Here is a 25,837-nt window from a genome sequence, read left to right as displayed (position 1 = left end):
ACCTAGGAGAACTTTCTTTTTATTTATTGTTTTTCTTTTTCAAGGTAGGGTTTAGGCCAGGCTGACCTGGAATTCATTATGTAATCTCAAGCTGCCCTCAAAAGATCCTCCTGCCTCTGCCTCCTGAGTGCTGGGACTAAAGATGTGCGCTACCACACCCAGTTTAGGAGAACTTTTAATGGCAATCTGATAGTATCTTGCTCCTGCTTAAATGATTTCATTGATTCCTAATGCCCAGGGTAAAGCTAGGAGCATTTAAGCTGGACAGTGTTGTGCTTCACCCAGCCTGGTCCATGCTTTGGAAGACTTTTCCCTCTAGGGTGCATTGTCCCCATGTAGGGTCCTTCCCTCTTCCCTTTCCTTAACTCTCTTCCCTGCCAGTAAGAAATAACCTGTCTTCTCATAACCTGAGTCAACATTAGTTCTTCTACACCTTCTTGGGCCATGTGAGGCCTGGGGCATTATCCCTTGTCAAAGGTAATTCAGCTCAGCTTATTTTTATTTTCACTGTATTCCTGCACACTCTTGTTTGATGGCTGTACACTGTCCAGCCTTCAATTAAACCTGCCCTTTGTGTGTGGGGACTGAAGCTATCAACCTGTTCCTTTTGTCTGCAGTGCAAACTCAAGACAGAGTCCATTTGAAGAGGGGATCCCATGGGCCCTTGGAGTCCTCTTCTGGGTTTCAGCTGTCAGTAGTGTTGGGAGGATGTATGCTAACTGAGGGCACATTTTCTCCTCTTTGAGTTTGCTTGTGAAGACCTGGCGGGGCCCCCAGGCTTAGGGCTTTTAAAACGACAGTTTTCTGTCCTGTAGAAATTTAACACCCAGCCACCTGAAAATGTCCTCTGACCTTCAGAGTAATCAGTGTTGCTGGTAAAGGAAAATTCATTGTGGGCTTCCTGGTTACACTAATATTTGTGCTTGAGGTAGAGCACAGTACCTAGGATATTTGCTTTGTAGTTCACAGAAAATCTAGGGTAATTTTTCCCTTCTTGCTGATTTTCTTCTTGTTCTCAGTAAGCTGTGACCTTTAAGGTCTCAAATGCAAAAGCTGTTTTGCTCTTCCTTCAGAAAGCCCACAATGAGTGAGCAGCGTGCCTCCTCAACAGGATCTGGGGTTGATAAGGAACATAGTGTTAAACAGCTGTAGTTTAATACTTTTACCAAAACTAAAAAGGAAAACAGTGTCCTTGTGACTGTGGCAGTGCCCCTTGTCTCCCTTCTGGATAAAATGCTGTCTTGACTGGGTATTAAAAGAACCTATGCAAAGTAGTTTAGCCTTCCTGGGGAAAGGAGAGAGGGAGCCCAGGCATTCCTGCTGAGTGGATAATCAATGGGACAGAGAGTACCTGTTGGAGGGAGTGGCTAGTTCATTTTCTTTATTGTTTTAATATATTTTAAAATTTTTTTTGTTTGTTTTTATTTATTTATTTGAGAGCGACAGAGAGAGAAAGAGGCAGATAGAGAGAATGGGTGCGCCAGGGCCTCCAGCCACTGCAAACCAACTCCAGACGTGTGTGCCCCTTGTGCATCTGGCTAACGTGGGTCCTGGGGAATCGAGCCTTGAACCAGGGTCCTCAGGCTTCGCAGGCAAGCGCTTAACCGCTAAGCCATCTCTCCAGCCCTTAATATATTTTAATTAATTAATGAATTTGAGAGAGAATGAGAGGGGGAGAGAGAAAGAAAGAGATCATAGGTACACCAGGATAAACTCCACATGCATGTGCCACCTTGTGCATCTGGCTTATGTGGGTACTAAGGATTCAATCCTGTGTCCTTAGGCTTTGCAGGCAAGCATCTTAACCACTAAGCTATCTTTTTAGCCCAATTTTCTTTTGCCAGTGTATGTGGCGTTCATTTCAAGGTATGATCTTGGGTTTCAGTCTCCTCAGAAGTAGACATGATTCCATTGTGTCTCTCACAAGGCCCTTGGGAGGGTGCTTTAATTACACAGGCCATCTTGCTCTTAGCACTGTTGACATTGGGGCAAGGTAACTCTGTGTTGTGCTAGGGAGATCTGTGTATGGTAGAATGGTTAGCATCTTCTCCATTGTTTACCACAAGATTCTAGTTGTGACAACCAACAATGTCTCCAAACATTGCCAGTGTTACCTGGTGTATGTGTGTACGGGCAGGGGTACCTCTGCCCTGAGTGTAGAGCCTGGCACATTAGTGATGCATAGCAGATCAGTGCATAGCAGGTTCTTATTAAGCTGGTATGCACTGGTGGCCGTCAGTTAGTCGGCCAGAGGAGGGCCAGATCCTTCTTAGTCACGTCATGGGAAGGGTCTGCTGCTTAGATCCGTGGAGCACTGCAGTAGCCGGCTTCCTTTGGGTGGCTTCCAAAGGCAGTTCTGCCCTGTCCCTCGTGGCACTCCCTTGCACAACAGCAGTCTTTTTTTCTAGCCAGGTCTACTTAGCCATATTTCTTTTTTGTTTTTAATTTAATTATTTATTTATTTGGGGAGAGAGAGAATGGGCATGCCAGGGCCTTCAGCCACTGTAAATGAACTCCAGACGCATGTGCCACATTGTGCATCTGGCTTATGTGGGTCCTGGGGAATTGAACTTGGGTCCTTTGGCTTTGCATGCAAGTGCTTTAACCGCTAAGCCATCCCTCCAGCCCATTTAGTCATATTTCTGAAACCAGAGTGCATTACAAACTTGAAGGCACTTTTAGCTTTTCCTCAAAAGCTACTGTGTATATACATGGTGGCAGCTTTGAAATTGAGGAAGGTGGTTATTTCTGTGAATATCTGCACCTGTGACTGGACTTGGATGCTCCTTAGGGTCTTACCTTTTCACCAGTGTTCAGCACGTCTCTCACACACAGCCTCAGAGGCTCAAGTTGAACGGCCTCTGCTGTCCCGTTTGTGATGATGCCATTGGTTTAAATCTTCATGTCACTGAGGACAGTCAGCCATGCACTCCCTCACTTGAGATATTGCCACCAATAGGTGGGCTTATTTCTTTATTATTTTCCAGTAGTTATTATTTTGCCCATGAAGCAGCATGCAGGATTGGCTAACCTTTTTCCTTATTTTTCACACTGCTGTGTTCACAGGAGCTGGATGGCCCAGTAGATAGTGCTTACTCTGCAAGTGTGAGTACCCCAGTTTGGATCCCCATCCCCAAGTAGAAGCTGCAAGCTGTGGTGGGCTTCTTTAATCCCAGCACATTTGTGGTGAGGTGGGAGGTCGAAACGAGAATGTCTAGGAGCTTGTTAGTCAGTCAGAACAACAAGACCCTGTTTCAAATGAGATGGTGAGGAAGACGTGCCCAAACACCGCGGCGTAAAGCAGGCTTCCGCTCGCGGTGGTGAGCGGGTGTGTGGAGGGCTGTGCAGTGGGCTGCACTGGAATGCTAGACACTCGTGCAGCTTATGCAGAGCAGACCGAGCGCTTGTGACTTGCCGTAGCAGTTGTTCCATGCTTACTGCTTTGACGTATGCTTGGAATTAGAGGTGCAGATCAACTGGGAGTTCTGTGAAGGCGAGGTTTTACTCATCTCTCTCTCTCTCTCACTAGGTAAGCACAGAGTGCTATGGAAAACTAGTGGTTTCCCCCTTATTTACTTTTATTTCTTACACATTCCTTTAAGTATAAGCATCTTACTGTCCTGAGTTTCTATACAGTAAGGACACACCACACAAGCCCTCAAATACATTTTGCTTATGGGTTCAGAGCCTTACTGTGGCTTCTCTGTTAGCAGCGGCCTACTGTGAGCATCGGCAGTGCCGCTGGCTGAGGGAGAATGCCCTGGCCACCCTTGCTCTGAGAAGTATTCGAGGATGATGTTAGCTGACTTTCAGCACTAGCCCACCAAATCCTTCTCCTCATAGAACATCTGCAGTGAAAATCCAGACAAATGTAGATCATTGGACATGCAGTACTGTAGACCTTGCTATACGTTGGGTGACCAAAGGACTGTTATATTTCCCTTCCAAGTGCTGGAAGACTGTCCCTGGAGACTGAGGCTCATGTGTGACATCTGCTTAGATGTTTTGTGATCAAGGGTGAAAGTACAGGATCCCAGTAATTTCCTATTAAACTTTCTCATATGATTTTATGCGGGGAGGTAGGGACTGCCAGTTATAGATTCTAGCTAAGTGTTTGTTGATAGGCTGAACTCAGACCATAGCAAGGCAAGAGACAGAAGTCTCCCCTTGAATAGAGCTTGATTTTTTTTCTCACCCACAGTTCTACCCAGCCCAGCTTTTAAAGTGCCCTTGACTGATCAATTTTCTGATCTGCCTTTCAGTTTGTGATCATGATATTCAGGATGTAGTAAAGATCAGGACATTCTCACTTTCTCATCACCTTAATTTTACTCCTTAGTGTTCTACAATTCAGACCCACTTAGGGAAAGGCAAAGGGCCAGTGACTGGGCTTTGTGTTTGGAGAGTGAAATGGTCCTGCCTGACCTCGGGTCATTACTTTTGCTCTTCGCTTGGTTAGGCAGGCTGCCTGCCAGAAGATGGGGTGCAAATTCATTAAGCAACTGTTGGCAGAGATATGCCATGTCTTTGCTGATAAGCAGTCGCATCAACAAGGCAAAGTGGTGGCTGTTTTTCTGAAAACGGGGAGGACAGAAATATGTTAATTAAAATAATAGACCAAAATCTTAGTGTGGGGAAGAGTCTGTGGCTTCTCTCTAGTTTTTATTGGCTTCCTCTGCTGCCTTCTAAGTGCTTCTTGTCGTATTGAACAGGAGAAAGCACTTTGTCATGTTTATTTTTCTTTAAACTCTTCACTCCTCTGTACCACAGTTGAAGATGTTTGTATCTCATTCCCTCCCTCTCTTAAAATCATTATATATATAGCTTTGATATTGAGGATTGAATCTGGATACTCTGCCATTGAGGCCCAATTAAATATAATTTTTCTTTTTTTCTGTTTTTGTAGTAGGCATATATGTGCGTGTGTGCAGGTCCCTGGATTTGTGTGGGAGCACTTGAGGGTGCGAATGTGTGCACATGTGGAAGCGAGAGAAGAACATCAGGTGTCCTCCTCAGTCTGTTAGTTGAGGTCGGGTCTCTCATTGAATGTGGGGCTCAGCAGTTTGGTTAGGTTAGCTAGCCAGCAAACAGGAGGGATCCTCTTGTTGCTAGCTTTTATATCGATTCTAGGGATCCAAAAAGTAACCTGAATGGTTTTGTACAGACAACGTATCTTAATTTTGTAATGTAAGGAACTCAATTCTGTAAGGATCGTTCACACATTCTTACAGCGTACGCTTTCTGGAGATGAAACATGGTAGGCCTTTCCTCGGAGCCTGCTGGAAGAAGGAAGTCCTTAGAGCAGTGACACGTCCTTACCTGCTGGGTGAGGGTCCAGTCGTACCGACTCCATGCACGCTGTGTGATCTGCAGCAAGTTCCTTATCTTTCAGCACCCATTTCCTCATTGTATGCTGGGGTTAAGATGAGCGCCTCGACCACAGGACTATTTAACATAAATCATATCAAGCACTCAGCAGTCTCTCTGGCTGTTATTACTGTATTGCATTTTAAATGCTTGCCTGGCCTTTTCCTTCAGAAGCACTCAAAACAAACCAATCTGGGAGAAATCGGTGCTTATGTGGAGGCACCCATCTGAACTGTGGCTGTAGAGGGTGTTATTAGCCAACCACATCTGGTTGCATTTGGTTGTGGTAAATGACCTTTGGGCATCTTGTTCAGGGATGCCGACCCGTTTCCCCGGGAAGGACCAGGTGAAAGGGCAAAGCGGGCAGAAGCACAGCTGAGCTGCGATAACGCCGCAGGCTTCTCAGAAAGTGCTCCCCGTCGCCAGAAACAGTGAAAGCGAGCTAACCAGCTTCTGAAACAGAAATGAAAGTGAGCTACCCACCACGACAAACCTGCAGCTGAAGGGTTTGCTTCCCAGTGGTCATAAACAGTACCTGATCTGCTTAAGCCAAAAAGCAGAGAAACTGTGCTATTAAGAGAGGGCCCTAGTGGAAGGAGTCTAAGATGCCCTTTCCCTTCTTAGTCCTCAGTTTTTCTGACAGATCTCTTTAGGTTCCAGACCAGACAAAGCAGCTGTACAAATTAGTTTTGTGCATAAAGTAAGGAGTAAAGAAAATAAATGCTGAGCTAAAAAAAATAATTCAGAATTCAGAGAAATTAGTATTAGAACTAAAAGAGCAGCTTGTATTTTGAGGGGTTCTAGTCTGACCTATCCTCAGCTGCTTGCCAAAGGCTAACCAAATTCCATCAGTTCTGTAGCAGCCAGCACTAACAGGCTGAGTGGGGAGTGTGAAGAGTCAGATTGCTTGAGTTGTCTTCACAAGCACCAGTGAGAACATTGAACTAATGTGTGTGGGGATGGAGAACTGACTTAGGGTTAAGGCACATGCCTGCAAAGCCTAATGACTTGGATTCGATGCCCAAGGACCTACCTATGTCGGGAGTTTGTTTGCAGTGGCTAGAGGCCCTGGTGTGCCCATTCTTTCTGTCTGATTCTCTTCTCTCTCTCTGCTTGCAAATAAATAAAACTAATTTTTTAAAATATATATTTATTTGAGAGAGAGGGGGACAGAGGAAGAGGCAGTGAGAAAGAGAGAATGGGCGTGCAAGGGCCTCCATCCACTGGAAACAAGCTCCAGGTGCCTGTGCCCACTTGTGCATCTGGCTTATGTGGGTCCTGGGGAATCAAACCTGGATCCTTAGGCTTCTCAGGCAGATAGATGCCTTAACCGCTAAGCCATTTCCCCAACACAAAATAAAATTAATTAAAAAAAATTGATATACATGTTGAGTGTAACAGTTTTTTAAATTCAAAGAAGGTTTGTTTTTTTTTTAATTTTTTTATTGACAAATTCCATAATTATAGACAATAAACCATAATTCCCTCCTCTTCCCAAAAAGGTTTCTTTTTATGTTAACATCTCTTTAAATAAAGCTGTCTTGTGGGAGAACTAATTCACTTGAATGTAAGCAGTGAGTAAGTTCAGATATCTATACAAAGTTCTCATCATTCTAGGTACCATTTTCTAATTCCTGGCTAATTGTGAATTATTGACAGTATACATGCCTTTTACTTGTTTGCAGCTGGAAGACCTAGTTTTAGGACTTGACTTAATACATCACCTGTCTAAAACTAGGGGAGGATCTTCAAGATGGTGACTTCCTTGGTTCCTTCTTGGGTATCTCATGGTCTTTAGAACTTCCATCCTTTGTTGTTGTTTTCAAGGCAGTCTCACTGTAGACCTGAAACTCCCTCTGTAGCCCCAGGTTGGTCTTGAACTCACAGTGATCCTCCTACCAAACCCTCCCTAGTACTAGGGTGTGTGTGCACCAACACGTCCAGCAGAACTTAACTCCTCAGTGTGTGCACCTCGCTGCCAGCCCTGGCCTCCTTCCAGGATTCCTCCTCAGCTGGGGTACCACCCACCCATCCTTTTCTGCAGAAAAGGATACATGCTGTCCTTGGCCTCATCTCTACCCTTATGTCCAGGCCATTACCATGTCATGTCAACAGTTCCTTCTTTCTGTGCCATCCCAGCTCCATTTCCCACATCTAAGTGACTCTTGTCTCTGACTCTCATGGCTGCACACAGCTCCTGACTGGCCTCCCTGCTCCACTTTGAACCATGCACCCCCCCCCATACCACCCTCTAAGCAGTGCTGGAAACATGGAATCAGATGAGACTATCCTGATTAAAGTGCTTCTATGAAGCATTTCTTTTTAAAAATTATTTATTTGTTAGAGAGAGGGAGAGAGGCAGATAGAATGGGTATGCCAGGGCCTTCAGCCACTGCGAATGAACTTCAGACACATGCGCCACCTTGTGCGTCTGGGTTATGTGGTGTCCTGGGGAACCAAACCTGAGTTCTTAGGTTTCTTAGGCAAGTGCTTTAATGGCTAAGCCTCTCCCCAGCCCCTGTGAGGCCAGCCGGCCGGCCATCCTTCCTTCCTTCCTTCCATCCTTCCTTTTTTGAGAGCGACAGAGAGAGAAAGAATGGATACATCAGGGCCTCCAGCCACTGCAAACAAACTCCAGATGCATGTACCACCTTGTGCATCTGGCTTACATCAGTCCTTAGGCTTCACAGGCAAGCACTTAACCACTGAGCCATCTCTCCAGCCCTGCTTTTGGTTTTTCGAGGTAGGGTTTTGCTCTAGTCCAGGCTGACCTGGAATTCACTATGCAGTCTCAGGGTGGTCTCAAATTCATGGTGATCCTCCTACCTCTGCCTCCAAGTGCTGGGATTAAAGGTGGGTGCCACCACACCTGGCTCCTGTGAAGCATTTCTGAGTGGCAAAGTAAGAAGGACCTCCAAAAGTATGTCCCTCTGTATAATCAATAACATTAGCAAGAATTGTCAAAGTCAGCATTTTCAGAATTTTGAAAATTTACCAGAGGCTAGCAAGATCTGGTGAGCATTTATTTGAGAAAAAATGACTGAATTTCTTTAAGCACAGAGACCCTGTTGGCAACCTTCCCTCCCCTACCCCCCCCCCCCCCGTGCCATAGTAGCTATGAAAACCAGAAGTCTGACAACTATGACAGTGACAACACCCAAGAGACTCGCAGCTACTACGAGGGACAGATGGTGTTCTCAAAGAAGTCTCGCTTTGAACTATCTGGGGGTGACCCCGCCGGGCCCTCAAACTCCATTCTCAGGATTTTATTTGGGCTAGGTCAGAGCTCATTCTGTGCCCCTTTCAAGGGTGTTTGTCTCCCCCTGCCTCCCCCCAAGAACAACAATAAAAAGAACTACAAAAACACTACAGTGGGCTGGAGAGATGGCTTAGTGGTTAAGCGCTTGCCTGTGAAGCCTGCGGACCCCGGTTCGAGGCTCGGTTCCCCAGGTCCCACGTTAGCCAGATGCACAAGGGGGCGCACGCGTCTGGAGTTCGTCTGCAGAGGCTGGAAGCCCTGGCGCGCCCATTCTCTCTCTCTCCCTCTATCTGTCTTTCTCTCTGTGTCTGTCTCTCTCAAATAAATAAATAAATATTAAAAAAGAAAAAACACTACAGTTGCCCAAGGTAGCACTGCCAGTTGGAGCTAACCAGAGGATGGCGTAAAAACGAGGAGTCACAGATGCCTGCTTGCACAGCTTGCTTACCCTCCCATACGCTCTTACCCCAGAGCACCTGTGCCCTGTGATAACAGGAGATGGAGCCAGGGTAATCTGAATTCCTGAGCAGACAGAGCTTGTCCAATAATGTTCATTTGCAGCCATTAGAGACCCTGTCTCAGAGAAAGTGAAGTTTTGCCACTTGGAAGTTGTCCCCTTGCCTCCACAAGGGTGCTATGGCATATACCACCCACTACACATACATGAATAAGTGAATACTAAATAGGAAGGAACCGAACTATCACACGGGGATCTCAGAAATCACCTTGCTTACACGCTGAAAGCCTTTGTGTGTTGTGCTCTGTCTGTGCCTAGAACGCCCAGGAAGCCCGCCTCTCACCTGTGGTAGGAAGTGGAGACCTGGGAGAAGTCCGCTGTGGTCCCTTCCAGCTGAGGCTGGAAAACTTACTAATTCAAAGCTATTTTTGTTGCTGCTGTTTGTTTGTTTGTTTTTCTTTCTTTTTTTAAATTTTTATTAGCATTTTCCATGATTATAAAAAAAATGCCATGGTACTTCCCTCCCTCCTCCCCCCCACACTTTCCCCATTGATGTTTGTTTTTGTAGGAGTGTCTTGCTCTGGCTCAGGCTGACCTGGAATTCACTATGGAGTCTCAGGATAACCTCGAACTCATGGTGATCCTCCTACTTCTGCCTCCCAAGTGCTGGGACTACGAAAATTTTCTAGTGTGAAGATTTGAAAATCAGATGCTGAAATTGAGATTTTACCTGAAACTGCTTTCAGGTATGGGCCATGTATTCAAAGAGCTTCACAGAACTAGAACTTCTGCCCCACTGCATGACATACCCAGTTCTTGAGCAGGTGACCATTTGTTGCTAAGTGACATCATGACACATTAACTTCTGACTTGGAGATTCAGAAGACTTACTGTGATATTCTCTTATTATCTTTGGAGTGATTGTACCACTTTCTGTCAGCAGCTCAGATACTACTGAGTGTCACCAGGGCAGAGAAGCACACAGCCATGGACCCCACATTCTAGGAGGAGGTGAAGCTCACACAGCTGGTAGGGCATTTCCATAACTGAGGTGCTCCTACGTAGAGATGCATGACAAAGCTGGCAAATGCTCAGGAACCACGTAGCAGGTGCCCTGCTTGTGATAAATCCCAAGGGAAGTGACACAAGGCTAAGAGTGAAACAACAAGCTGGGTAAAGGTCGGTAAGTGAGCTGTAGCAGAGGGACGAGTGTCGGGGCTGCATGACAGGGACAGTGGCAGTGTGCTCAGAGACAGACCAAGCCCAGCTGCCCAGGGCCTGTGGGCCAGTGTTCTTTCAGAACAGACTACAGAAAGGTTCCAAACAACATTCGTTTCTTAAGATGTAGTAAGAGCTCACCCTCAGCATTTGGCTGGGCAAAGTAAGATGTTCCCTGTCAAATAGGACTGTAGAGGTTCCACTTACGACTTTTTACTTGTGGACCATAATTTAATGCATGCATGAAGGCACGGAATGGAGGTGTGGGTGGTGTTAAGTAGAAACCAGCAGGAAGGGCATCGGGGCCAGTTCTTGGTAAGTGGTGGGACTTCCAGAAAAAGAGGAGGAAATGCCTCTGATCCAGGGTCGGATTGTGAGGGAAACAAGGCAAAGTTGTGCAGTTCCAAATCTGTCTTCAGACAAGAGTGGGTTGACCCTCTAGTCGGAATGCTGCACTCAGCCTCATTGGGAAGCCTCCATGTGAGAAGGGAGTTTATTGTTGCTTTCTGGTGGACCTGGTAGCTGGAGAGAAATGGGCTCTGTGAAAATAAGTAGGTGTATTGAGGCCACTATGTCCTGGCTTTGGGCACTGGCAGTAAGAGTGACGTGGAAGAAGAAAGGACTGGCTGGAAGAACGCTGAAAATTGCCTGAACTTCTGAGGCTAGCCAACCTGAGTTCATGTCTTGATTATGCTATGGACTAGTTTGTGAGATCTCTGTCTGTGTGCCTAATTCCCCGGCAGTCCATCAAGAGTGCATGACTTTTGTCTCACAGCTGTGAGAAACATGGAGGGAGCACTGCCTTCTGAGGCAGGCATTCACTCTCCATTTCTCCACCCTGTGGAATATTCAGTATAGGATGAGATGACAGAATATTCGGTGTAGGAGGAGGGACAGAATATTGGAAAATTCAGTGTAGCAGGAAGGCACTGTGATGGCCAGTTTTTGACCTTAATTGCAGGGAGGTTACGGAACTTGCCCACCATCACATCATTGATAGAATGACTAACTGAAGAAAGGTAGGAAGTGGTCCTTTAAAGAGGTAACAGTTAAGACCTAATGTATGAGAATGCGCCAGGCACCTCATGAAGAGCAAGTACAGGCCAGGCTGGGAAAGATTTCTGGGGCTGTGAGGAGAGAGGTCAGTGTGCCTGGAGTGGAATGAAGCACTCAGAGAGGAGCAGGACACAGGAGTATGGGAAAGGGCATGGAAGCACACCGTGTGCACTATTTTATGGGCTGGAATTTTGTTCATAAATGCCTGTAGAGAAGCTACCAGAGAATATTAAGCAAACACTGTCACCTGATGTAAGATGGTGCGGAGATACTCTGGCAGCCGTGTAGGGAGAACTAAAGACCATTTACATTTGGTGAAAGCCTCCTGGTAGCAGCAGTGCACCCCTGGCTGTGGGAGACGTTACCAGCGGCTTTGGAATGCACTAGAATCTGCAGGTAGCCTTCGTGTGCTGAGGGACAGCGATGGAATTTGGAGGTTGTTGCTGCTGCTGTTCTTGTGGAACAGGGAAGTAAACCTAGACCTCATGCATGCGAGGCAGGCACTCTGTAGCCAAGCTACATCCACATCAAGGCTTCTGGGCTTGTAGTTTTAGCCACTGAGGCATGAATAGCGGGGACATTGTTGGGAGCAAGGAGTAGAGCTCTCTTGGGCATGTGTGTTTCATGGGAGATGTGTTAGACTTCCAGACGATAGTGTCTAGTAGGCAATTGGACATGTGAATCTTCTCTCTCTCTCTCTCTTTTTTTTTTTTTTTTTTTTTTTTTTTTTGGATTTTTGAGATAGGATCTCACTCTAGCCCAGGCTAACCTGGAATTCACTATGTAGTTTCATGGTGGCCTCAAACTCACAGCGATCCTCCTCCCTCTATCTCCCCAGTGCTGGGCTTAAAAGCGTGCACCACCACGCCCTGCTTGGACAGTAAATCTAGACAAAGCTTGGGACCAATTTGGGCTCAAGATAGAAATAATTGTAGGCACCATTGGCATGTGGAAATTTGAAGTGTGTGGGTGAGGAGAAACACTCAAGATAGGGAAGGTTGAATGCTTTGCTTCATCTTTTGAACTATTGTCAAGCAGAGTTCAAAGTGAAGGTAGCAACATCAAGGTTAACTGCACATGTTCACCACTGTGGAGCATCCATCAGACAGCCTTCACTCCATGTGGGACTTTGGGGTTTCTACATTTGTGCACTTCAACTCCATCCTCCCTGGTTTGCTGGCCTGGGGTCCCTTAAGTACATGCTGACCTAAATGTAGGTGCTGGGCTGTTCACTTACTTATTAAAGATAAGGCAATCTGAATCCTGAGGAAACAAATTAAGGCCTTCTCAGCAGTTATATCTACTCTTTCCAGTTAGTTCAGAATCTGTGAACTAAAGTTCAGAACAATTCATAACTTTCCATTATTTTCAAGGACATGATTGATGACTTATTATGTATCTAACTTATTTTATTTTGCAAACTTACTTATATTGAGACTTCATCATTTTTAACTTTTTAAATTAATTTATTTTGAGAGAGAAAGAGAGAAGCAGGCAGAGAATAGGCATGTCAGGGCCTCTGAGCCACTGCAAATGAACTCCAGACACATACGCCATCTGTGCATTTGGCTTATGCGTATACTGGGGAACCAAACCTGAGTCTTTAGGCTTCACAGGCAAATGCCTTAACCACTAAACCATCTTTCTAACCCGAGACTTCATTTTCACTAACTCATGTTTTTTTTTTTTTCTGTTGTAATTCAAGTTTTACATTTGCTTGAGAACCATATGTTAATTTGTAGGTGGGCTGATTGTGAATTTACGCTGTAAAAATATCAGAAACATACATACCACTTTCTAACGCAAATTTTTCATTTCTTTTTGTTGCCACAACATTCTGCACTCTATTCTGTTGCTAGGGACTCTGGAATGTCCCAGTACAGAACATGGATATAGAAATCCATTACTTCCTCCCCCACCTCCAGGAAGACGTTTTATTTAAATTATTTTGTGTCCTGTAGCTTACATCCAAATATGGATATCTGAAAGTAAAGAATTTAGAAAGTTAAAATTGCTTTAGATTTTTGTAACGGGCAGTCAGTTTCATAGAGTAGGATGAGCTAGGGTTAGGGCATGCTGCATTTCTTTAGATTTTTATAACAGGCACTCAGTTTCATAGGGTAGAATGAGCTATGTTAGGATATGCTGGATTTCTTTTCCCTGTGCATGTCTTGCACATGCACACATGCTATTGAGGAAGATGCTGGGTGTGATGACAGATTAAGAGCTGAAGTAACAAGTCATAATAACCCGTCTTTTTTTTTTTTTTTTTTCTGGCTAACTGGTATTAGACAAGTTCATTTCTCCGTAAGTTAAGCATTATCTTTACAGTGTTATGTTTAGGCATAAACGCGATAGGAGAGTGAGAAGAGGGTGCATGGGGAGAAGGGCGGGTGGGCATGATTGATGCATGATGCATGTATGCATAGGAATGCCACAAATAACTAAAGGTTAGTAATGTCTGCTCTGAACAAAAGAAACACATGTGCTAAGCAGTAGTTATATGGCTTATCATAGGACCCAGCACACGCAAGGTCAACATGTAATGTACCAGCTGGTTCTCATGCCTATCTTTATCATTTGCAAATGGTCTTAGGTTATTGAGGAAATTCAAAGTTACAAAAGGATAGATTCCTGCTCCCTGGCAGAATAACCTCCTATCTTTGTGTTACTGGTTACAGAAGGATGAAAGGAACCAGGCCCAGAAAAATAACTTTTCTGCTGTTACATGGCAAAGTTGCTCTGTATAGAAAGCGATGGACAACTATTGCCGGCTTTTATCCGGAGCGGCTGGGACGACTCCTAAGGGGAAGTGTGGGGAGGGCGCTCAGACTCCTCCCGAGGCCTCAGCTGCCCTTGCTCCAGCTGCGTACAACAGCTCACAGGCGTCCAGGGAGACCAGAGATCAAGGGGCAGCGAGCCCAACTGAGGTGGGTTTGGAGTCTCTGTGCTCTGTAAGTGAGCCGTCATCCCAGGGAGCATCAGCGGGGGTGGGGGAATCCAACATACCCCACTGAGCTGCTGGGCTATGGTCTCGTACTCCTGGACAGGTGCAAGGAGCTTCTGGAAGCGGCCACAGGGAAGTCATCATTCAGGGTGGGATGAGACTTCTTGGTGGTACCGTTGCTAGGGTAACCCCATGCTCTGCAAGTAAGCCCTCACCTGTGCCTGAGGGAGGAGCATCTAAGGAGTGATTCCCCCCCCCCCCCCCAAGGTAGGGTCGCTCTAGCCCAGGATGACCTGAAATTCACTATGTAGTCTCAGAGTGGCCTTGAACTCACGGTGATCCTCCTATCTCTACCTCCCTAGTGCTGGGATTAAGGTGTACACCCCCCCAGTCCAGCCCAAGGAGTGATTTTTGACACAGGAAGCCCCATTAAATCAGCACTTGGGGTCTTCATGTTCCTGTAAATAACCCCTTGGTGCTCTGTAAGTAATCCCAATAAAGTCAGCGGTTCAGCCAGTTGTCATTGGTGTGATCGCACCTTGGCCTGCCGTCTGAGCCTGACATGAGCACACGCCTCCCTAGGGAAAGGTTTTCCGTGACATCTACATAAAGGTCATTGTAGTCAATCTCACTCCTTGTAACCTGAGTATTTTTTCTTTTCTTTTCCTCCTTTCATTTCCTCTTCCTCTTCCTCTTCCTTTTACTTTTTCTCCCTCCAGTACTGGAGATTATCCTGGGCCTTAATCATGTTAGCAGGCATTCTCTCACCAGCTACACCCACTGTAGTTTTCCAAATTGCCTTCCTTTATTTATTTATAATTTGAGGGAGAAAGAGGCAAAGAGAGAAAGAGAGATTGAGTATGTGCGTGCCACGGCCTCCTGCTGTTGCAGACGAACTTCAGACACCTGTGCTGCCATGTGCTTCTGGTTCTCCACGGTTCCCGGGGAGCTGAACCTCGGTCATAGGTCATCAGGCTTTGCACACAAGTGCTTTTAACTGCCAAACCATCTCTCCACCCTTGAATTGCTTTATTTTTAAAGGGGTGGAGGGACAGCCCTCAGAGGTATTTGGCAAAGGTATGTAGATACTTAAATTGGTGTTTTGTTTTGTTTTGCTTTGTTTTTTTTTGTTTTAAGGTAGGGTCTTGCTCTAGCCCAGGCTGACCTGGAATTCACTAAGTAGTCTCAGGGTGTCCTCGAACTCACAGTAGTGCTCCTACCTTTGCCTCCTGAGTGCTGGGATTAAAGGTGTGTGTCACCATGCCTGGCTAATTTTGAGTTTTGAGAAAGAGTCTTGCTATATAGCTGTCCTGGAAGTCACTGAGTCACTGTGTAGTCCAAAGGTTCTTAACAATCGTCTAGCCTCCAGCACGCTGGGTTACGGATTTGCATTGCATTGCCATGCATATCTGAAACTGCACTGCTTATCATTGAGTGCTCTAAGAAATGACACACATCAGCACATCACAGAGGCGAAAGTGAAGTTAAGAACATTGTTCTTTCTTTTTTTGTTTGTTTTTTTTAAAGGTAGGGTCTCACTTTAGCTCAGGCTGACCTGGAATTCACTATGTAGTCTGTCAGGGTGGCCTCAAACTCATGGCTGTCCTTCTACCTCGGCCTCCTGAGTGCTAGGATTAAAGGTGTGTGCCACCACGCCCAGCCTAAGACTGTTTTTATAAAAATGCTTTACTTCGGGGTAGAGAGATGGCTTAGCGATTAAGTGCTTGCCTGTGAAGCCTGAGGGCCCTGATTCGAGGCTTGATTCCCCAGGACCCATGTTAGCCAGATGCACAAGGGGACGCGTGCCTCTAGAGTTTGCTTGCAGTAGCTGGAGGCCCTGGTGCGTCCATTCTGTATCTATTTATCTGCCTTTCTGTCTGTGACTTTTGCCCTCAAATAAATAAATGAACAAAAAAAATGCTTAATTTTCATTAATTAGTAAAGCTAATTGGTTATTTCATTAATGAAACTTTAACTTGATATTTATAGACAATTCATACATTTAAACTAAATTATTCAAGTTATACCACTTCTGTAACTTACTGTTATACAGTCCTGTTCAAGACTTTTAGCCCAGGAATATAATGGAACTTGGCCTAACATACTTTTAGAGAGTGAAATGTGTCAGGAACAATAATCCTGGGAAATAGCTCATGTGTACGCCATTACCTGGAACACGCTTGTACCTTCTCTTCCTCCCACATGGACTAACCACATTTAATCCAGTATGGACAAACTCTCAAGGGAAATAGAGTTCTTTTCATGAAATCACTATCTTAGTCACAGGTATCAACCGTCTACTAGAGGTTTCTTACATTAGTTATTCAGCTTTTGCTGTGAAAGATGTTTAGCCTGGATCTTCCAAATTACTGTAGGTAGAATCTGGGTGGAATGCCTAGAAACTAGTTCTTTGGCTTTCAGAATAGACCAAATCCAAGCCATCCAGTAGTCAGAATTAAGTCTCTGTCATTGAGCTCAGTTAGACTAAGAGCTCTGCTTCTGTGGGTTTCGGCTGCTTCTTGGGTGGGATAATATCTACCTAGTCGTCCCCTGAGCTCAGCTGGAGAACTCTGCCTGTGTGGTGTGGGCTGCTCCGCCAGGAGGTGATGCTGGAATAGTAGCTGAAACAGTAACACATGGAAACTACTCAGAGAGGACCTTGTAACCCAGAAAAGTATGCTGGCCCTGGTATACTTCAGATGTATAGCTAGCCATCTTTGCAACTCAGTGTTATAGAAACTGTTTAAGAAAATCCGAGCTGTGCTGTTTTGTAAACGTTAGATTATTCACATGATGTTTGAGGAACCATTACCTGACAACAGTTACCGGGTGAGCAACTAAATGTTTATAGAAGGAAAGAAAGGCTGATCACCTACTTGGGATTTTCTTCACTTTTTTTTTTTTAACTTGTTTTCAGATGTTGGGGGTTGAACCCAGTACCCTTAAGTTAAGCAACTCTACCACTGAGCTCCATTCCCAGTCTCCTTTCAAACATGCCAGTGGTCTGATCAAGTGTTTGTTGAACCTCAACATGCTGCCTTTCCATTCATTGCAGATATTATAGATGATACTTGCTAATGTCACTAATTTAAAATGTTTATAGAGTTTAGATTCTGTATCTAAACTTTCAGCTATTTTTGTTGTAATTATTCATGGTTGGGACTTTTTAGTTAATCGTATTTACACGTTTGCACAGGTTTGGTTTCACTTTTGTGTTTTAAAACAAACCAAACCAGCCGGGCATGGTGGTGCATGCCTTTAATCCCAGCACTCAGGAGGCACAGGTAGGAGGATCACCATGAGTTCAAGGCCACCCTGAGACCACATAGTGAATTCCAGGTCAGCCTGGGCTAGAGCGAGACCCTACCTTGGGGGAGGGGTCTGGGAACCAGACCTGCCCCTGGCCTGGCCCTGAATACAAGACTGCGGTTACTGCGTGAGCTGCTATGTCAGTGCTGCGGTCACACTGTGATGGCATCAGTAGACAAGCAGAAGGATCAGAGGTTATTGTGACCTAAAAACAAGGTATAAAAATACTTTTCTTTGCATCACATGTTGGTGAAAGTAGCGATTTCATTCATTAGTAGCATCTCTGTTCTCTTTCCTGAGTGGTCCATGGGCTCAGAGGCCAGCGGACTGGGGTAGCGTGCAGACTTAGTGCAAGTAGAACCATTAGATGGAGCCATATGCTTTCCTAGTGTTCCCCACTCTGCTTTATTGTGTACGTATTCATTGTTTTCATCTTTTGGTATGTGTGTGGAGTGTGTGTGTGAGTGTGTGGTGTGTGCACATGTGTGCTTGCATGTAGGTGTGTGCGCTCTGTGTCTGTCCACGTGGAGGCCAGAGGAGACAGGCTGTCTTCTCCTTTCACTCATCTACTCGTTTCCTTGAGACCGTTTCTCCCTCAACCCAGAGCTGCACTTCTCGCCGTTTCCGTAGGTTAGCAAGGCTCGGGCATTGTCGTCGTCTCCCCCCCCCCCGCCCCTCCTGACAGGCTGCATGGCCAAACCCAGGTGTTCATGTGGGTCTTGAGTCAAGCTCAGCCTGTCTCAGGCCCCTCGTGTGTGTGTAAGTCCTCTTACTGCTAGGCCATCTTCCCAGCCCCCATTGTTTGCATTTTAATAGCTCTATTATGCTTAATAATAACTTTAGGTGCATTTCATTTTAGCCCTTTGTAAAGTGTGTTAGTCTGATTTGATTTCTTTTTAATCATGCATGTTACATCCATTATTTAAAACTGGGTGACATTTGTCCATGTGCACTTTATTATTATAAGACAGCTTTAGATGCTTTAGAAAGTATTCCTCTTCCAGATGGTCTCTTCTCAGTCACAACCAGCTGAGTGATGTTCTGTTTCTTTGTTGCAGACATGCCGATATTTGGTCTCTGTCCAGCTCATGATGATTTCTACTTGGTGGTGTGTAACAACTGTAACCAGGTTGTCAAGCCGCAGGCATTTCAGTCTCATTACGGTAAGTGTTTAATCATGTAAAATCATCATCAGAAGGCAGAGGTAAAGCAGTATAAAGTTGAAGGTCAGTGGTAGTGCCGGGGAAGCAGAGCATCCCTCCCAGGAATGGGCTTTCACATTCATCAACATGGCTAATACCTACCAGCGGCTAGGAATTTCTGATTTTTTTTTTAAAGACTTGATCTGCTTTTCTGGCTTTCATTGAAATTAGACGAGAAAAGTCGCTTTTATGAAAATCTCTTGAAATGTTATATCAACTTAGTTTTATTTCCTTGTTGAGTCTCCAGTAGAGAAGTCACTGGATTTTGAGGTGCCCATATGCCCAGGAGAGAGGCATGGCCTTCTTTAAAGGAAGTGTGACTTGAGAGGTTCACGCTGTCATAGTTACCCCAGTGAGCTGCTTCCTCCTTGTTCTTACTATGCAAGCTCGAAATCGTCCTGGGGTTCCTCTGCAGGCCGGGAGTTGAAAGAGAGCAGTTCAACTGAGCTCTAAGGCCCTCGAAGTCTGAGTCCAGGTAGTGAGTGGTCTTGCTCTAAAGGTGCTTGGTGTAGGAAGCATCCAGACCCAAGGAGGTTAGTGTGGCTGGAGCACTGGTGAAGGAGGAAGTTAGGGATATCTAGCAGGAGCCTGATTATTCATTCCTGAGCCAAAGCAAGAAGCTTTGAGGCACTGATGGTTAATATCAGTTGTCAACTTGACAGCATCTAGAACTCACCTAGGAAACAAATGTCTGGGGGATATTAGAGATTCTTCTCATTGAGGCGAAAAGACCCACCCTAACTCGAGGCAGCACTGTTCATGGGCAGGGGTCCCTGGCTGATTAAAAAGGAGAGAGCAATCTGAGCATCAGCATCCATCACTCTGTTTCCTGACCGAATGTAACATGACCAGCTGCCTCAAATTCCTGCCTGCCACCCGTGATTTCCCATGACGGATCATACCCTCAAATTGTGAGCCATAATAAACCCTTCCTTAAGTTGCTTTTGTCATGAAATTTGTGGCAGCAACAAGACAGGTTACTAATCCAAGGATTCCGTGGGTAGCAGTAACATGCCACCATTTGCTGGTCATTTGCTGTGAACAGAGTGGGTAGGGGGAAGAGCAGGTGCGACAGAAGTGACACTGGACTGAGACTCAGGTAGCCGTAGTGTGGGGGACTGTGTCGCCTAGAAATACATTGTAAATCTAGGGTTTTCAGGGCTTACTGTCTGGACTGTTGCTATCTTAAGAGCCATGCCATCATAGTCCACATTGCAATGGTTTTTTCTCCAAGGAATAGGTTTTCTGTGTAGGCCTAGAGGGTTCTGTGAGCTCCCGCTGGTGAGTAAGCGCGGGCAGGTAAAGAAAGAGAAGCTGCCTCTATGCAGAGCAAGCTGTCTGGCTGCCCTGGCACAGACAGCCCGTCAGTTGCTACAGATTTTGGATTTAAGGATTTTGAAGCTGGACTGCATTTAAATTTAACCCTATAGGCACCATAGATTCTGGAGTTAGATGTGCTTCCATAGTACCATGAGGACACAAGCACCTTGGCTTCTTTCTTTGCCCTGAGCATGCTATTATCCAACCTTGGTTGTTTTTTTTTCTTTTTTCTTTTTTTAAATAGTACAGGGTTGAGGACAACCACTTCAGAGATTCCTGGTGGAGACTAAGTGAAAGCTCTTGAAATATTATATCAACTTACTTAAAGTTTTCTTTCCTCCCTGAGTCTCCAGTAGTGAATTAAGCTGAAGGTCAGTGATGGTGCGGGGAGGCAGAGCTTCCCTCCCTCATTTCTGCATTTCTGGCTATTATCGAATTTAGACTAGGAAAGTAGCTTTTAGGAAAAGCTTGAAATGTTACATCAACTTAGTTATAGTTTTATTTCCTTGTTGAGTCTCCAGTAGTGAAGTCACTGGATTTTTAGGTACACATATATGCCCAGGAGCGAGGCATGGCCTTCTTTAAGGGAAGTGCAACTTGAGAGGTTCATGCTCTCATAGTTACACCAGTCAGCTGCTTCCTCCTTGTTCCTACTATGCAAGCTCGAAATCGTCCTCCCAGGGCTCCTGTGCAGGCCGGGGATTGGCAGGGAACACATGTAAAGCACTAGTGAAAGGCACAGTGGAGTGCACAGGCGAGGGGAGAGAGCAAGGCAGGTGCAGGTAGAGGGAACTACACAAGTTCAGAACAGTGCAAGGCTCTGTGAGTAAAGAGGAGCTCGGACTGCTGCCCAGTGATATTCTCAAAGTCTGAAAGGTGAATGGTTTGTAATTCCTATGTATAATTCATTTTCCTCAGGGTTTCTCAGGTTTTTTGTTTGTTTGGTTGGTTTTTCGTGGTTGGGTTTTAGTCTAGCCCATGCTGACCTAGAATTCACTATGTAGTCTCAGGGTGGCCTCAAACTCAGCAGATCCTCCTGCCTCTGCCTCCCATGTGCTGGGGTTAAAGGCGTGCGCCGCCACGTCCAGCTGGGACGAGCTCACAGGCCTTTCCCAGCCCATCCCTGCTGTGTCAGTGAGATTGGTAAGGCTCCAGAGCCAAGTGGTGTGCATAGTGGTGCTTCGCAGAGCCAATGGAGAGGGCTAGAAGGGCGAGGACCATGAAAGGCATTGCTTCTTCCAGGACTTTCTTAGACAGAAAGAGGCCTTCTTGGTCACCTCTTATACAATTGACAGACAGCACATTATACAACATTGGCTTCCTTTTCTATAGCCAGTGTGCAGGTTCAATCAGGGAATTGACTAGCAAGAACAAACATCTAGTTAACTACTGGAGTTATACAAAAGTCTGTTTTTGCTTTTCCTTAGAATGCACTGTATGAGTTCAAAAAAGGGCCTTAAAAATCCTTTCCACTTTTTTCCCCCTCCAATCCCTAGCAATGTGACTGGCAAAGCTATAAAGCAAGGGCCTGAGGTCCCTCTAGTGGCAAGAGAAATATTAAAGAGTAAGAAGAGTTCCTGGCAGCTGCATGAGTGCCACTGGCTCTCTGAGAGGGGGACTCCGTTGGGAGATGTGGATGGAGGCCTTCTAACACAGCAGCCAAGGAGAGAGTTGCTGGTAGATTAACAAGAGGGTGGAGGATGGTTGGTGTGGGTGCTGCATAAACTGAGGAGAGGGAAACCCTGCAGTTGCCCCCCACTCACCTCCACAAAAGGACACGTAAGCAGGATCCCCAGGGCTGAGAACCACCTTCGGTGCTGCCATTGTCTCTTGGGGGCGTGTGTTGTGAGAGGAAAGAAATTTTGTAAGCCAACCTCCCTCCCCTTCTCCTTTCCTCTCCCTTCCTCTCCCTTCCTCTCCCTCCCTCCCTTTCTCCATCCATAGTCAGTCATAACAGAAATGTTTTCAGATCCAACATGTCTTCAATTGGCTGCTATATTGGGTTTACTGCAGAACCTCCTTGGCTTATGATGGTTCTGTCATGATAAACCCATCCTAAGTTGGAAAGACCACAGGTTGAAATGCCTTTACTCCCTCTAACCTAGCTAATCCTACTGAGCTGCACCATCTACTGAAAAGGAGTCTTTCCCTTTGTGAGTCCATGGCTGATTGGCCCATGTGGCCACTTACAGCAGATATGTACTCAGCTCAAAACATGGTTAGAATTCCAGTAGTTTTCTGCCTCGTATACATCACCTTCATGCCACTGTACAGTCACACACAAAAAGCAGTTAAGGGAATTACTGTTTGGAAGGGCCTGTCTGTATTCCAAAGAACTCATACCAGTCAATGGCAGGAGTACATTTTATGAACTTGGTAAACTTGTTCACAGCCTTCTGGATCCGTATGTTGCTGACACTCACCTACGAGTTTTAGGAACAAATAAGCGGTTGCTACAGAATCATAACAGGCAGTTCCCTAAAAACCACTGCTGGTTGGACAATAAGGGACATTTCAGGGACATCAGGGCTTGAAATTCACTTCATGTTGTGGTGACTTGTGAGACTGTAAGAGGCCATGTGCTGTTTTGCTGGCACTCTGCCTTTCAGGGAACAGATGATTAACCAGGATTCCATTTGATCAGTGATGGTGATGGACTGGTGTCATTGTGGCACGTCCAGGTCGTCGGACTGCTTTCATGATGTAGTGTGCTTTCTCGACACGGTACTGAATACCGCCTTTCCCTGCTTTAATGTTTGGAAGTACTCCAGTGAGGTTCGTGTGTCCATCAGTCAGAGTTCATAAGAGAAAGATGTTTCTTACGGCAAGTCGGTGGATCCCACAACCTGTGCTCAGTCAAGGGAGCCTGGTACATGGGCAGCCTTCCAAGTTCTGCTCCTGACTGGCTGATTGGAATCCCCACGGGCAGTGTCGAGCTGCTTAGACACAAGCCAGCCAGATCTGTTTTCTCTGGAGGAGCTGTGACCTCGTTCTCTGGGGACAGGCATAGCAACTGACACTCATCGTCACTCAGGCTGCTTGGATCCAGCAGTCATGACAAGACCCCACTTTGCTTTTCTTCCCCCTGCCCCCAAGGTAGGTTCTCACTCTAGCCCAGGCTGACCTGAAATTAGCTAATTACTCTCAGGCTGGCCTTGAACTCACAGTGATCCTCCTACCTCTGCCTCTCAAGTGCTGGGATTAAAGGCATGTGACACAGTGCCTGGTTCAAGGCCCCTACTTAAAAAAAAAAAATGTTGTGTTAAGTCTTTGTATTATCACTGGTAATGTCACATTCATTACCTCTTCTAATACTTGAAGTCTGAGAGCTGAGATGGTAACTTTCCCTAAGGTCAGAGGTGCCATTCTTCTCAGTGGGAATATCCTTTGTTTGATTGGTCATGAATGTGTTGGCATATACTCCCCAGTAAATGGTGTGCTTTGTGTGCCTTTACTGTGTCCTGCACAGGTGGGAATGGGGCTCAGCTAGCTGATGGCTGGTCGGCCACCTTTGACTGTGAGCTCTTAGTGATTGCTGTGTCATCTGGGGCCTGGGCCAACCGCTCTGCTCGCTGCTCACTGCCACTGCTAGAAGGAGTGCCTGACTTCTCCCTTTCTGTCGTAACGTAGACACCGCAGTGGTCTTGCCTAGTGCAAATAGATGAGTGACATTAACTGAGCATGGACAGGTACCGCATTTAAAATGTCTGTAATTAATTGAAACCCTGCTTGAACGTCAGCTCCTGAAGTATTTTGCCTTAGATGGTTAGGCTGGTCTACTCATTAACCTTCTAGGTCAGGTTGAGGCGTCGAGCAAGGCCACGGTAGTGACTTGTGACTCAACTGTCAGCTCCAAATGTTAATGTTGATCAGGCCCTCGCTCCTTTATTTACTGTCTTATCTCCAGGCTATATCTTCCTTTAAATCTAACTGTCTCCATTTATGAAGTAAACTACACTAGACTCACAGAGGGGAAAGACCAGTACTGTTCACCATAAAGGACAGCAAATGTGAAGACGACCGTCATCTGACTATGTCTACGTGGATGCCACAGTGCTGACCTGAGCCCGCGGCCTGCTCCCTTTGTGCATGTGGAGGCTGGGTGGCCGGGAGCCGGTACTGACCATATGTGGTATGATGTGGTCATGAAAACTGAGAAGTTTTGAAAGGACATAGTGATTGCACATTATTGATGTTGGCCATGATACCTACTCCATATTTTGGGAAAAGCCAGCCTAAGCTGTTGGGTTTAGTTTGCTTTGATGTTTAAGGAGCTAGAGATGTACTAGACCAGCAGACTTCAGAAGCAGAATTGCAGGATCGTCTGCTGATCTACAGAAGACCACAGGTCAGTACCTGCTGCAGTCAGGTTTGCATTGCTGGCAGAAACCACCAGACCAAGAGCAGCTTGTGTTGAAAAATAGGTTTATTTTGCCTTACACACTCAAGGGAAAGCTCCATGACAGCAGGGGAAAACAATGGCATGAGCAAAGGGTGGACATCGCCTCCTGTCCAACATAAGGTGGACAATAGCAGCAGGAGAGTGTCAAACACTGGCTTGTGAAAACTGGCTGTAACACCCATAAGTCCACCCCCAACAACACACTGCCTCCAGGAGGCGTTAATTCCCAAACCTCCATCAGCTGGGAACCCAGCATTCAGGTCCCTAACTTTACGGGGCGCCTGAATCCAGCCACCACAGCGCCTGTTGTCATTTGTCTGTTACATATTGAGGGAGTCTTGGTCACGGTAAGGGCCCGAATCTATTGGGAAAGCTCAGTGTGAAACCTCAGTCCCTCCCAGACCTTTGTTCCCAAGTGGAGGTGACATAAACCTGGGGCTTTTTCATAACTATGAAAATAGCTTTAGCATAATATCGCACCGCTTTCTCCACTTGCAGGTACCATGGGTCTTGGACTTAATGTTCCCTGGCTTGCGTGAGGTGCTTTGGAATTTTTTAGGTACCAGCATAGATTGCATTTGCTAAATGACATTTTCATCAGAGAATATGTAACTCATGAGAAATTGCACATCTTTTTTGAGATAATTAATCTGTTTTTAGAAAAAGTTAGTATAAAAGCAAAAAGAGTCCTCCTTTCTTTTGTTCTAGGCCTGGCTAAAATGTTGGTTTTCATTGCTGGTAACATTTCATAAACATTGTTATAATTAGCCATTGCTGTCAGGAAATACTTTGTATCACAAAACAGAGGTTTTGCTATGTAATACTATCTGATTGATTTAAACATAGGAAGTAACAACTTTCACTATTTGGTAACTATTTTTGGATAAAGAACATATGTGACTTTTTAAAATCTAAGTATGGGAGAACTGGCCACTGAATTTTCAGTCTGTTTTGTTTTCTACTTTGAAACTTTCATTGATAACAATTTTTTGTTTGTTTTTTTCAAAGTAGGCTCATTCTAGCCCAGGCTGACTTGGAATTCACTGTGTAGTATCAGGCTGGCCTTGAACTCACAGTGATTCCTCTACCTCTGCCTCCTGAGTGCTGGGATTAAAGGTATGCACCACAATGCCCAGCTATTGGTAATGTGTGTGTGTATGTGTGTGTGTGTATGTATGTATGTATGTGTGTGTGTATGTATGTATGTATGTGTGTGTGTGTGTGTGTGTGTATATATGTATATACACACACACACACACACACACATTTTTTTTTTTTCCAAGGTAGGGTCTCACTCTAG

General features: G+C 45.5%; 1 protein-coding gene across 2 annotated transcripts in view; it reads left to right on the top strand.

Moving 5' to 3' along the window:
- The window catches only part of Atxn7 (ataxin 7), a 110,505-nt gene that overhangs the window by 25,686 nt on the left and 58,982 nt on the right, over positions 1-25,837 (top strand). For both annotated transcript variants that reach the window (XM_004661272.3, XM_045135785.1), the window contains exon 3: positions 18,672-18,776. In XM_004661272.3, the coding sequence (XP_004661329.2) occupies positions 18,672-18,776 (105 nt within the window). The remainder of the gene's footprint in view (positions 1-18,671; positions 18,777-25,837) is intronic.

Source organism: Jaculus jaculus, chromosome 16 (assembly GCF_020740685.1).
Source record: "Jaculus jaculus isolate mJacJac1 chromosome 16, mJacJac1.mat.Y.cur, whole genome shotgun sequence".
In the NCBI taxonomy this organism is placed as follows: Eukaryota; Metazoa; Chordata; class Mammalia; order Rodentia; family Dipodidae; genus Jaculus; species Jaculus jaculus.
Note: the sequence above shows the minus strand (reverse complement) of the source record. Positions and strands in the feature narration are given on the sequence as shown.